Here is a 13009-nt window from a genome sequence, read left to right on the forward strand (position 1 = left end):
CTCATTAAATACCATTGATTGAGTGATTGAGGGCAGGAATCCTGTTTACCAAATCTATTGTGCTGTACTCTCTCAAGTGTTTTAAACAGTGCTATGCACACAGTAAGAACTCAAAAATTCCATTGATTTATCATTCTTTTCTTCCTGAATTTCATGAGCATATTGATTCCTAATCTCATTATTTAATGATGCTTTATCATAGTCCCAATCTCTAAACAGTAAACTCATTGTGGGCAGGGAATGTCTCTGTTTATTGTTACACTGTACTCTCCCAAGCACTCAGTACAGTGTTTTGCACACAGTAAGCACTCAAATACAATTGAATGAATGAATGCCTACTCTGAGAATTCAAATAAAATTTCAATTGTTCAGCCATGCTAAGGGACAACTGTAGGTCAGATGCTACAATATGTAGAGAACAGGCAATGTCACTGACTTCTTTGTAAAATGGTTGTCTTGAAATAGAGATGCTAAAGCCAACAAGACTGCCAATGCAACATATGAAAATCCAAGTCCATAATTCTCAGTGAATGCATGATGGATTTTCCACACTTGTTCTAGGATTTCAAGATGAAAGGCAATAGGAAGCAATGTGGCCTGGGGGAAAGAGCATAGGCCTAGAAGTCAGAAGACCTGGGTTCTAATCCCAGCTCTGCCACTTGCCTGCTGTATGATATCGGGCAGGTCACAACTTCTTTGTGACTCAGTTACTTCACTTGGAAAATCGGGATTAAATCATCTTCCCTCAAATTTAGCTTGTGAGCCCCAGGTGCAACAGGGACTTTGTCCAACCTGATTATCTTTATCTACCCCAAAACTTAGTACAGTGCCTGGCAAATAGTAAGTGCCTAACATGCACCATTAAAAAATAAAAATAATAAAGGATGCCACCGGCTACCATTTGACTTGAATTGGAGAGCAGGGATCATTTTCTCACTCCTCAAAGACCTCCAGTGGTTGCCCATCCACTTTCCCAAACAGAAACTCCTTACCATTGACTTCAAAGCACTCAATCACCATTCCCCTCCTACTTTACCACCCTGATTTTATTCTACAACTCAGACCACACACTTCACTCCTCTAATGCTATTCACTGTACCTCCATCTTGTCTATCTTGCCACCAACCTCTTGCCTACACCTTGACTTTAGCCTGAAATGCCCTCACTCTTCATATCTGAGGATCACTCTCCCTGCTTTCAAAACTGTATTAAAAACACATCTCCTCCAAGAGGCCTTCCCCAACTGAGCCCTCATTTCCTCTTCTCCCACTCACTTCTTTGTCACCCTTGCACTTGGATTTGCACCTTTTATCCACCCCTCCCCCAGTCCTAGAGCATTTATGTACATATCCATAATTTCTTTACTTATACTAACTCCTGTCTCCCCCTCCAGATTGAAATTTGCTGTAGGCAGGGAATGTGTCTACTGACTGTTATATTATACCCCTTCAAGAACTTAGTATAGCATTCTGCATATAAACACTCAATAAATGTGATTGATTGATTGATTGATGTCTACTACTCTATTGGACTCTCCCAATCACTTACTTCAATGCCCTGCACACATTAGGTTTTCTCTATACTACAGACTAATGGAACGCCACCTATTCACAATAGTTTACTTCTTTTGGTGTTGCATTCTGGATAAATCTACTTGAATTATAAAATGTAATATTTTAATTACTCTTTCAAATACTATTATTTTAATAATGCATTATTTCATAGCTGTGTTTTATCCTTATTTACAAAATACACACCACTCTTGTGACCAAATGATCCTTCCCATTTTTCTCTAGACAGCAAGTTCCTTGTGGGCAGGGAAACAACTCTGTTGTATCGTAGTCTCCCAACCACTCTGCACACAGCAAGCACTTAATAAACACCTTTGACGGATTGAGTAATTACTGGTTTAGGAACCCAAATTAAAAGGACTGATTATTACATTGTGCTTTCCACCTTCTCACATTTTAAAGCCAAAATATTTAACCCCAACATTTTCAAACCAGGCTGTACTTGGTTTTGCATCAGTAAAGAGATTAAATTTTGCATTATTTATCATCAGCCCAGAATCACAGTAAGGATATACAACATTAGGCAACATTGCTCTGATGATAGATAACACAGAAAGACTTACTCTAATCATGTATTTTACAGCAGAACTGTTCCCTCAGTAGAATAGATCATAAAAGCAGTGGTGCTGCTTTCTGGTATTCATCATCTGAGCAATGGCATTTGGGTTTATCCATCATAAGAGGGATGGCATTTACAGTTATACATCATCCTGGTGATGGTTCTCTGATGATGTACAGCACAAAGCAGCATTTCTTGATGATGCAGTACGGCACACTTTTAGTTCAACTTGTAGGAAAAAATCTGGTTTCTTAAAGAAAAGCTTCCAATACCTTCTATGAGACCAATAAGGCCTTAATCTGGGGTTTCAAATTCAAAGCGGTAATGTATTAATTTGATAATTAGTGATAGTAAGTGCTTAACAAATACCATCATTATCATTATTATTATATTATTATAATCATGAAGGTTCCTTTAAAACAAAAAATCTGACGATTTGGAACAGTTCATAGAATGTTCAATTGTAGTTTCAACTTCCACAATTACAAATGTTACAGGGAAATCTATTCCTGGTGGCCTACCATGATCGCCTCTGTAGCAAAAAAAAAAAAAAAAAAGCTGAGTCTCAGAGTTGGGGCCAGAATAATCTTTATCACTTCGCTCCTCTCTTCCTTCAGATGCACACTGAAGGGACCTGTTACAATACAGGTGAGGGTATTCTACATTTCCACTTTCCTAATTCATTACTCCTGTCTGCCCTCACTCCAATCCATACTTCACTGGATTGGCCAGATCACTTTCTACAAAAACATTCAGTCCAAGTTCCCCTCTCCTCAAGGACATCCATCGTTGCCCACTAACCTGCACATCAAACAGAAACTCCTCACTATCAGTTTTAAAGCACTCAGTCACCTTGCCCCCTCTTACCTCACTTCACTGCTCTCCTACTATAACCCATTCCACACACTCCATTCCTCTAATCCCCACCTACTCACAATACCTTGATATCATCTATCTTGCTGCCAACCTCTCTCCCACATCCTGCTTCTGGCCTGGAATGCCCTCCCTCCATGTCCAACAATTATTCTCCCCACCTTCACAGCCTTATTGAAGGCATACCTCCTCCAAGAGGCCTTCCCTGATGACACCCTCATTTCCTCTTCTCCCACTCCCTTCTGCATCACCCTGATTTGCTCCCTGAGTTCACTCCTCCCTTATCCCCTGTACATGTAAGCTCGTTGTGGGCAGGGAACATGTCTGTTTATTGTTATACTGTACTCTCCTAAGTGCTTAGTACAGCTTGGGGTTTCAATGGGGATTGAGATTATGAGCCCCACATGGGACAGGGAATGTGTCCAACCTGATTTGCTTGTATCCACCCCAGATCTTAGTACAGCATATGGCACATAGTAAGTTCTTAAATGCAATTATCATTATTATTATTATCAATCAATGGCATTTATTGAGCACTTTATTCAGAACAATAAATGCTTGATGATGTGAAGTTTAATCATGTCATGATTGAATCATGAAGCTGAAGCACTGAGAATAAAAGGAAAAGAGGAGGGAAGACAAAGTAGGTAAAATTCCAGAAGGTAAAAAATGGGAAAAGCAGAAGGAAAAAGTTGACAACCTAAAGGAAAATTTATCTGTTCTCCTTTAATATATGTGTGCTCATATGCAGCAATGTAGACAAATAAAGGCAGTGTGATCTGGAGAGACCAATTGGACTGGGAGTCAGAGTATCTGGATTAGGACTTGCCTTCTCTGCAACTTTGGGCAAGTCACTTAATTTCTCTGTGCCTCAGTTACCTCATCTATGAAATGGGGATTAAGACAGGGAGCCCCATGTGGGACTATGACTGTGTCCAACCTGATTATTTTGTATCTACCCAGTATTTAGTACAGTTTCTGGCAGATAGCAAGTACCTAATAAATGCCATTAACAAGAAAAAAAGAGGAGTTGATAACACATGGCTCATATTTAGCTCTTCTTGATACCACACATGGGTGTCAAGCATAGGTAGATACACCCTGAGGAAGCATCACTGGCAGAGATTTGGCACCATGAAAGCAATGCCACTACCTTCATCCTAACAACCTTTTAGGTAGGAAGTAGCTGGCCTGCCCAGAATTCCTGACCAGAAAAGAGGCCAAAAGAGAGGTAAGACAGAGATATCACTTGTCACCCACTGCAGGAGAATGTCCATCATTTTCCTCAGGCAGAAGAATGACTAAGGGCTGTTCTCACCCTCCCTCACCCCAGCATGGGTGCAGCCCAAGGGTGAACTAACATAGCAAGGAAGGGGCCTGTTCACCCTCAAAGATCACCACACACACTCAGAGTTGTAATAATGCTGCGATTTGTTAAGCACTTACTATGTGCCAGGCCCTGTTCTAAGTACTGCGGTGGATAACAGCAAATCAGGTCGGACATGGTCCCTGTCCCATGTGTCCCTCACCGTCTCAATCCCCATTTTACAGATGAGGTAACTGGGACCCAGACAAGTGAAGTGGCTTGCCCAAGGTCACACAACAGAAAGGTGGCAGAGCGGGATTAGGACCCATTCCTTTCTGACACCTGGGCTCTATCACTACACCAGTAGTAGGTGGGCTTCATGGCTGGCAAAAAAGTGCCAGGACAGTTGGAAAGAACACCCCCATTCCAAAGACCACACTTGCTTATTTCAGTTGCCGAGGGTACTGGGGAAAAAGAGTCATGCCCCCTCCTACACATATACCTGTTTGGGAACAGATAAGTGGCTGTGGGGAAGGAGCGGGAGAGGCTGACTGAGATGCTTGGGAACTCTAGCAATGCCCTGGCCTCCCTAAAAGAAGAGGACTAAGAATGAGTTTATTGGTTTTCTTTCTCATTTCCTCTTTTTCTCTCTTTTCTGCTTCCCCGTTTCTCCTAATCTTTTTCTCTCTACATTTTTCTCTCTTCCTTCTATTCTCTCTCTCTCTCTTTTCCATTAGAAAATGGCATTTTTAATTATTATTCTTGTTTTAATATTTCATCATTATCATTTCACAATGAAATAAACTGTTTCAATGTGTCTTTCACCTGCTCAAAGATTTCATTTTGGCTGGTTCTTCAGCCACGGTGTTGCCAACTCCTAACCACCTCCAGAGGTAGTCTGGCTATTAAGACCTTCATGGGAAATATTTAATTGCAGTGCAGTATCAGGGATATGACATGGTGGAAGGATGGGTGCAGGAATGCTTTGAGAAGGAGAAACTCCTCTAATTCCAGATGTTGCAAACATATAACCTTGTACAGACTCCCAACAGCTGTTGACAGCTCCCTAATGGGAAGCAGTATGGTGCAGTGGATAGAGTCTGGGCCTTGTTTCCAATCCAGACTTCGCCATTCTTCTGCACTGTGGCCTTGGGCAAGTCACTTCACTTCTCTGTGTCTCTTTTACCTCATCTATGAAATGGAGATTAAGACTGTGAGCCCCACGTGGGACAGGGACTGTTTCCAACCTGATTTACTTTAGCCCTTTAACCCTAGGGCTTAAAACAGTGTCTAGCACATAGCACTTAACAAATGCCATGATTATTATTAATGTGTCCCTCATGACAGCTATTTTGACCAAATAATTATAACAACAGTATTTGTTGCATGCTCCCTGTGTGTCAAGTTAATCAGGGTGAAAAGTTAGTCAGGTTGGATGCAGTTTCCCCTCTTCATGAGGCTCAAAATCTAAGTAGGAAGGAGAACAGGTATTGGATTCCCACTTTACAGATGAGACACAGAGAAGTTAAGTGACACAGCCAAAGGGCAGAGCCAGATTAAAGACCTAGTTTCTTCTGATGTCCATGCCCGTAGTCATCCTATTAGGCCATCCTGCTCCTCTAGGGAATGCTGCTTTTATCAGCCCATCAAAGTATGAGAAAATCATTTCTTGTGGGCAGGGAACATGTCTACCAACTCTACTGTATTGTTCTCTTGCAAGGACCTACTACAGTGCTCTATACATAGTAAGCACTCAGTAAATACCAATAACTGATTAAAGAGGGCAGAAATAGTTATTGAGGATGTGGTAACAGATCTAACGCAAAGCACAACATTGAAAATATTACCAAGAAAATGATTCTTCAAGGAATGGAATTTGATTGTTTACCATGTGCAGAGCACTGTACTGTGCTCAAGAGAGCACTATACAGTGGAACTTATGGACACAATCCCCATCTTCAACGAGCTTAAACTATCCAGAGTGGGCAAGCAAGCCTAAAAAGTGTCCTCAAAAGAGCAGGTTGACTCCTAGCCTGAAGCATTAGAAGAGTATAGAATGGCAAACCAGCTGTTAGAAATTGCCCTGGAGACTCTTGAAGCACCAGCAACAGACAGAAAAACTGCCACTTAGACATTAGGAGTGACAGTGGGGAATTCTTCAACAACAGGGGAGCCTGGGAGAGACAGCCAGTAGAGAACTGAAAGAAGAAAGGAGGCAAAAGACAGTGAAAAAGTGGAATAGTAAAGGGGAATGAAAGTGTAGGGGAATTCAGTCATCTGTCACCTTTGATAAAAGATCCCTTAATCCTGACTTCACTGTCTAAGAAAAAAAAAAATCTCGACAAGCATTATGCTATGGGGAGATGTAACTTTGTAGACTTAAAAGTGAAATATTTAAAATACTATTTTTGTGTGTGTGTGAAAGTTTGTCTTTAAGATACCCAAATTTATAAAGTTTTGTTACTTAATAAAAATGGTCTTTTAAAATTTGGGCTTTAATTTCATCATACATGGTATTAAAATGTTAATGAGTAGTCACCCATGAGTGATTAAGTCATAAAACTTATGAAACGTAAAGGGATTTTTCATGCATGTTTCTTTCTAATCAAAGCAGAAAATGGAAGAAGTAATTTAGGTTAGATTTTCAAAGACATGTATCTTAGTCAAACTGGGAAGGTAAAGGAACAAGTGTTGATTGAAATTACTAATTTCACTAGATCACTGTTTGCTGTGTGACCTTGGGCAAACTACTTAACTTCTCTGTGCTTCAGTTACCTCATCTGCAAAATGAGGATTGAGATTGTGAGCTCAATGTGGTAAAACCTGATTATCTCGCATCTACCGTAGCACTTAGAAGAGTGCTTGGCACATAGTAAGCATTTAAATGTCATTATTATAATTATTCTCCCTCACAGATGTTCCTTACAATAATCACAAAGTGCCACTATTTGGGCAACAAAAATTTTACAAATTTATCATAGTCGTTATTTCTAACAAGAGACGCAGTGTGGTCCGGTGGAAAGAGCATGGGCCTGGGAATCAGGAGACCTGAGTTCTAATCCTGACTCTGACACGTGTCTGTGATATGACCTTGGGCAAGTCACTTAACTTCTCAGTTACATCATATGTGAAATGAGATTTAAAAAAACACAAAACTGTTCTCCCTCTAATTAGATTGAGAGCCCCATGTGTGGCAAGGACTGTGTCCAATCTGTTTATCTTGTAGCTACCCCAGTGTTTAATACAGTTTTTGGACATAGTAAGTGCTTAATAAGTACCACAATTATCACAATCTTTGTTGTTAGAAGGAATTTTAGTTTCCTAACAATTGAAATTCACCATAGAAGTAAATACAACATTTATAGCACCTCAGACTATGTTTCTCTCAAGACAAAAAATCTGTTGAGTCAATCTTGTCATCCTTACAAGGTCACTGTAAGCAGGGAATGTGCCTGTTATATACTTGTGTTGTACTCGACGTGGTAAGCAGCATGGCCTAGTGAATAGAAAATGGGCCTGGAAGTCAGAAGCACCTGGGTTCTAATCCCATCTCTACCACTTTGCTGTGTGACTTTGGACAAGTCACTTAACTTCTCTGTGCCACAGTTATGTCATCTGCAAAATGAGAATTAAGACTGTGAGCACTATGTGGGACAAGAACTGTGCCCAAACTGTGCTTCTGACCCCATTCCCTCTCATCTCATGAAATCTCTCGCTCCATCCCTTCTCCCCTCCTTAACTTCCGTCTTCAACCGCTCACTCTACACTGGTTCCTTCCCCTCTGCCTTCAAGCATGCCCATGTCTCTCCCATCCTAAAAAAACCCTCTCTTGACCCCACCTAACCTTCTAGTTATCGCCCCATATCCCTCCTACCATTCCTTTCCAAACTCCTTGAACGAGTTGTCTACACTCACTGCCTAGAATTCCTCAACAACAACTCTCTCCTCGACCCCCTCCAGTCTGGCTTCCGTCCCCTACATTCCACGGAAACTGCCCTCTCAAAGGTCACCAATGACCTCCTGCTTGCCAAATCCAATGGCTCATACTCTGTCCTAATCCTCCTCAACCTCTCAGCTGCCTTTGACACTGTGGACCACCCCCTTCTTCTCAACACGCTCTCTGACCTTGGCTTCACAGACTCTGTCCTCTCCTGGTTCTCCTCTTACCTCTCCGGTCATTCTTTCTCAGTCTCTTTTGCAGGCTCCTCCTCCCACTCCCATCCTCTTACTGTGGGGGTTCCCCAAGGTTCAGTGCTTGGTCCCCTTCTGTTCTCGATCTACACGCACTCCCTTGGTGACCTCATTCGCTCCCACGGCTTCAACTATCATCTCTACGCTGATGACACCCAGATCTACATCTCTGCCCCTGCTCTCTCTCCCCCTCTCTCCAGGCTCGCATCTCCTCCTGCCTTCAGGACATCTCCATTTGGATGTCTGCCCGCCACCTAAAGCTCAACATGTCCAAGACTGAACTCCTTGTCTTCCCTCCCAAACCTTGCCCTCTCCCTGACTTTCCCATCTCTGTTGATGGCACTACCATCCTTCCCGTCTCACAAGCCCGCAACCTTGGTGTCATCCTCGACTCCGCTCTCTCATTCACCCCTCACATCCAAGCCGTCACCAAAACCTGCCGGTCTCAGCTCCACAACATTGCCAAGATCCGCCCTTTCCTCTCCATCCCAACCGCTACCCTGCTCATTCAAGCTCTCATCCTATCCCATCTGGACTACTGCATCAGCCTTCTCTCTGATCTCCCATTCTCGTGTCTCTCTCCACTTCAATCCATACTTCATGCTGCTGCCCGGATTATCTTTGTCCAGAAACGCTCTGGGCATATCACTCCCCTCCTCAAAAATCTCCAGTGGCTACCGATCAATCTGCGCATCAGGCAGAAACTCCTCACCCTGGGCTTCAAGGCTGTACATTCCCTCGCCCCCTCCTACCTCACCTCCCTTCTCTCCTTCTACTGCCCAGCCCGCACCCTCCGCTCCTCCACCACTAATCTCCTCACTGTACCTCGCTCTCGCCTGTCCCGCCATCGACCCCCGGCCCACGTCATCCCCCGGGCCTGGAATGCCCTCCCTCTGCCCATGCGCCAAGCTAGCTCTCTTCCTCCCTTCAAGGCCCTGCTGAGAGCTCACCTCCTCCAGGAGGCCTTCCCAGACTGAGCCCCTTCCTTCCTCTCCCCCTCGTCCCTCTCTTCATCCCCCGCATCTTACCTCCTTCCCTTCCCCACAGCACCTGTATATATGTATATATGTTTGTACATATTTATTACTCTATTTATTTACTTATTTATTTTATTTGTACATATCTATTCTATTTATTTTATTTTGTTAGTATGTTTGGTTTTGTTCTCTGTCTCCCCCTTTCAGACTGTGAGCCCACTGTTGGGTAGGGACTGTCTCTATATGTTGCCAATTTGTACTTCCCAAGTGCTTAGTACAGTGCTCTGCACATAGTAAGCGCTCAATAAATACGATTGATGATGATGATGACGATTACCTTGTACCCACTCCAGGGCTTAGAACAGTGCTTGATACAGTTTTTTTTCCTCTCCCAAACACTTAATACAGTGCCCTGAACACAGTAAGTGCTCAGTAAATACTACTGATTAATTGATAGCAGAGGGAATCAGGGGACTGAGTGTAGGATTAGGTGATTACTCCGTTTAGTTGGCATCCACCCCCAGGCCAGCCAGAGAACTTTTCTGCTCTCAGCAGAGAAGCTATCTGCCAAAAATTCCTTACCATGTATGAGACAGAACCCCAAGAAAGGCCTAACCTAGCTAACTGTGCCACCATTTAGGAAACGCAAGTGCTAAAACCCAGTAAAGTTCCTCTTTTTGAAATATGACTACCACTTCACGCTTTACCATTTCAGACCAAATGTAGGAAGAAACAGGTGCTCTGTGTTGACCCATGAGAATGAGATATTGAGACATTTTACAGTCAGCTAGAAATCCCCCTAAACTCACTCCTCCTCCTAACATTTCAGCTCAGTTGTTAAGACCAGCCATTATCCTACCTGCCCCATTAGCTCGCAACCTCAGTGCTATCCTCAACTCAGAGAAGCAGCATGGAATAGTGAATAGAGCAAAGGCCTGGATGTCAGAAGATCATGGGTTCTAATACCGGCTCTGCCGCTTGTCTGTTGTGACCTTGGGCAAGTCACTAAACATCTCTGTGCCTCATCAGTAAAACGGGGATTGAGTCCATGAGCCCCACATGGGACAGGGACTGTGTCCAACCCAATTTATTTGAATCCACCCAGTGCTTATACAGTGTCTGACACATAGTAAGTGCTTAACAAATACCACAATTATTACTATTATTATTATTAACAACCCATTATCTTTCACCTTTGTCAAATCTTCCTAATTCTCCCATCACAGCATCTCTTGGATTCACCTCTTCCTCTCAGTGGAAACAGTTTGGTCTGGACTGCTGCATCAACCTCTTTGCTTGTCTCTCTACCTCCGACCTCCTCTCCCTTCAATTTCTACTACACACTGCTGCAAGGATCAGCTTCTTGAAGCTTCATTTAATCAGCTTCTCCCCTCTCCTCAAAACCCTCACTTGTACTGTAAGATTATACACTAGATTGTAGCTCTTTGAGGACAGAGAGTGTGTCTGCCAACCCTGTTGTATTGTACTCTCTCAAGTGCTTAGTATGGTGCTGCGCATTATAAATATCATTGATTGATTTCTCTGTCCCTCTGAACCAAACAAAAAATTCTCACAGTTGGCTTCAAGGCTCTCAACCAAGTCACCCCATGTTACCTTCATGTTCTCTCTACCCACTACTTTCCAGCCACTCTTGCTTTCTCCCAAGCTAATCTTCTAACTCTACCACATATGTGACTCTCCCACTACCTGCCCTTCGCTCAATCAATTATATTTATTGAGCATTTATTGTGTGCAGAGCGTTGTGCTAAGTGTACAGAGTGGGTAGACATGATTCTTGCCCAAAGGAGCTACACTCACCCTGTTCCCTGGCCTGGAACTCCCTGCTTCACCAAATCCAACACTGCACAGCTCTCCCCACACTCGAAGCCTTCCTAAAATCCCACCTCCTCCAACAAACTTCCTCTACTGACTCCCAACAGCCTAAGTTATGTAAATCCATCAGCCAGATCTAATGAATTTTTTTAAATCCATCTTCAGCACTTTGGCATAAGCAGTGTTGCTTAGTGGATAGAGCATGGGCTTGGAAGTCAGAAGGAACTGATTTGTAACCCTAGCACTGCTGCTTGTCTGCTGTGTGACCTTGGGTAAGTCACCTGACTTCTCTGTGCCTTAGTTCCCTCAAGTGTAAAATGGGGATTAAGGCTGTAAGCCCCAAGTGGGACATGGATTGGGTCCAAACTGATTATCTTGTATCTATCCCAGCGCTTAGTACAGTGTCTGGCACATAGTAAGTGCTTAAACACAATTATTAGGTTTTATTTAATTGTACATTCAAAATATGTACATGTATGTACAAAATATGTTCATGTCCATCTCCCCATCAGACTGTAGGCTCCTTATTATGTGGGAACTTGTCACTTCTTTATTTTGTAGATTTAAAGTGGTTAGTTCAGTTTATAGCTCCAAGTTCTCAATAAATATTACTACTACTGCCACCAAACTAATCTTAAGGATGTATTGCTACCTGTTGTGCCTTTCACCCAAGTTTCCACACAGGTACTCCTGCTGATTATTTTTAATTCTTCATCAGTTAGCTGAGCAGCTATGTCTGGAATAAGTTTCATTATCTTGCACACAATGACGTGTTCTGGCTTGGACCTGTGAATGGGGCTGCAGAAAAATTTCATTACAAAAATCAAAGTGAATAATATTAAAATAAACTTCCCTGTGACTGAATAGAATTGTGGTTGTGTTAAAGCCAACAATACCTTTCAGACACTGGCCCTTTCTCTATAGCACTGAGCTAACTACAGGAGATACTATAAATTCCATTGAGATTTCTCACTGAAGATGACCAAAGAAAGAGAATTACTCATATTTCCCCAACACCAATTTAATGCCTCTTCAGTGAGGCCAGGGCTTAACATTTCAGAATTGTATGACAATGACAAATACATGATTATTGAAATACAGTGGTACTAAATTATTGCATTACTGTGAACCATTTACAAAATTGAAAATGGTCTATAGTCCAAATGGCACCATTTAAACATTATGCATATCCTGTTTTTCAACAGATGACTCCGCAGACAAGGAGACTTGATTAGGGTGCCCAAGTGTGGCTGATGAGACTGATGTGTGACTGCCAATCCCTTCCACAACATGGGCCTGTCAAGATGGCATCTTGCTGTGTTGTCACAGTGGTCACCCACAGTGCCTGGATTTTAAGTATCACATTAATCATGTGCCATTCTCAGGATATGAAATTAACAACTACCTCATTATTAGCTCAGCTGCTTTTCAACTGCACTCACTTTGCTGCATTCAATATCATTTCTCCCAAATGATTCCCCCAAAGTAGATTCATTCATTCAATCATATTTATTGAGTACTTACTGTGTCCAGAGTACTATCTAAACCCTTGGAAGACTACAATACAACAAAAAACAGTGACATTCCCTGCCCAAAGCAAGCTCTCAGTTTACAGGTAGGGAGACAAACATCTTTACCAATAAACAAATTACAGATATGTACCTTAAGTGCTGTGGGGCTGGGAGGGGGGAAGAACAAA

The 13009-nt window shown here is 42.5% G+C and overlaps 1 protein-coding gene across 1 annotated transcript in view; it reads right to left on the minus strand.

Annotated features, from left to right (window-relative positions):
* LOC119927220 (cyclic nucleotide-binding domain-containing protein 1-like) overlaps positions 1-12072 on the minus strand; it is a 200025-nt gene extending 187953 nt beyond the window's left edge. The window contains exon 1 of the mRNA XM_038745747.1: positions 11963-12072. Coding sequence (XP_038601675.1) covers positions 11963-12062 — 100 coding nt within the window. The 5' untranslated portion in view covers positions 12063-12072. The remainder of the gene's footprint in view (positions 1-11962) is intronic.
* Positions 12073-13009: the final 937 nt, after the last annotated feature.

Source organism: Tachyglossus aculeatus, chromosome 4, assembly GCF_015852505.1.
Source record: "Tachyglossus aculeatus isolate mTacAcu1 chromosome 4, mTacAcu1.pri, whole genome shotgun sequence".
Lineage (NCBI taxonomy): Eukaryota > Metazoa > Chordata > Mammalia > Monotremata > Tachyglossidae > Tachyglossus > Tachyglossus aculeatus.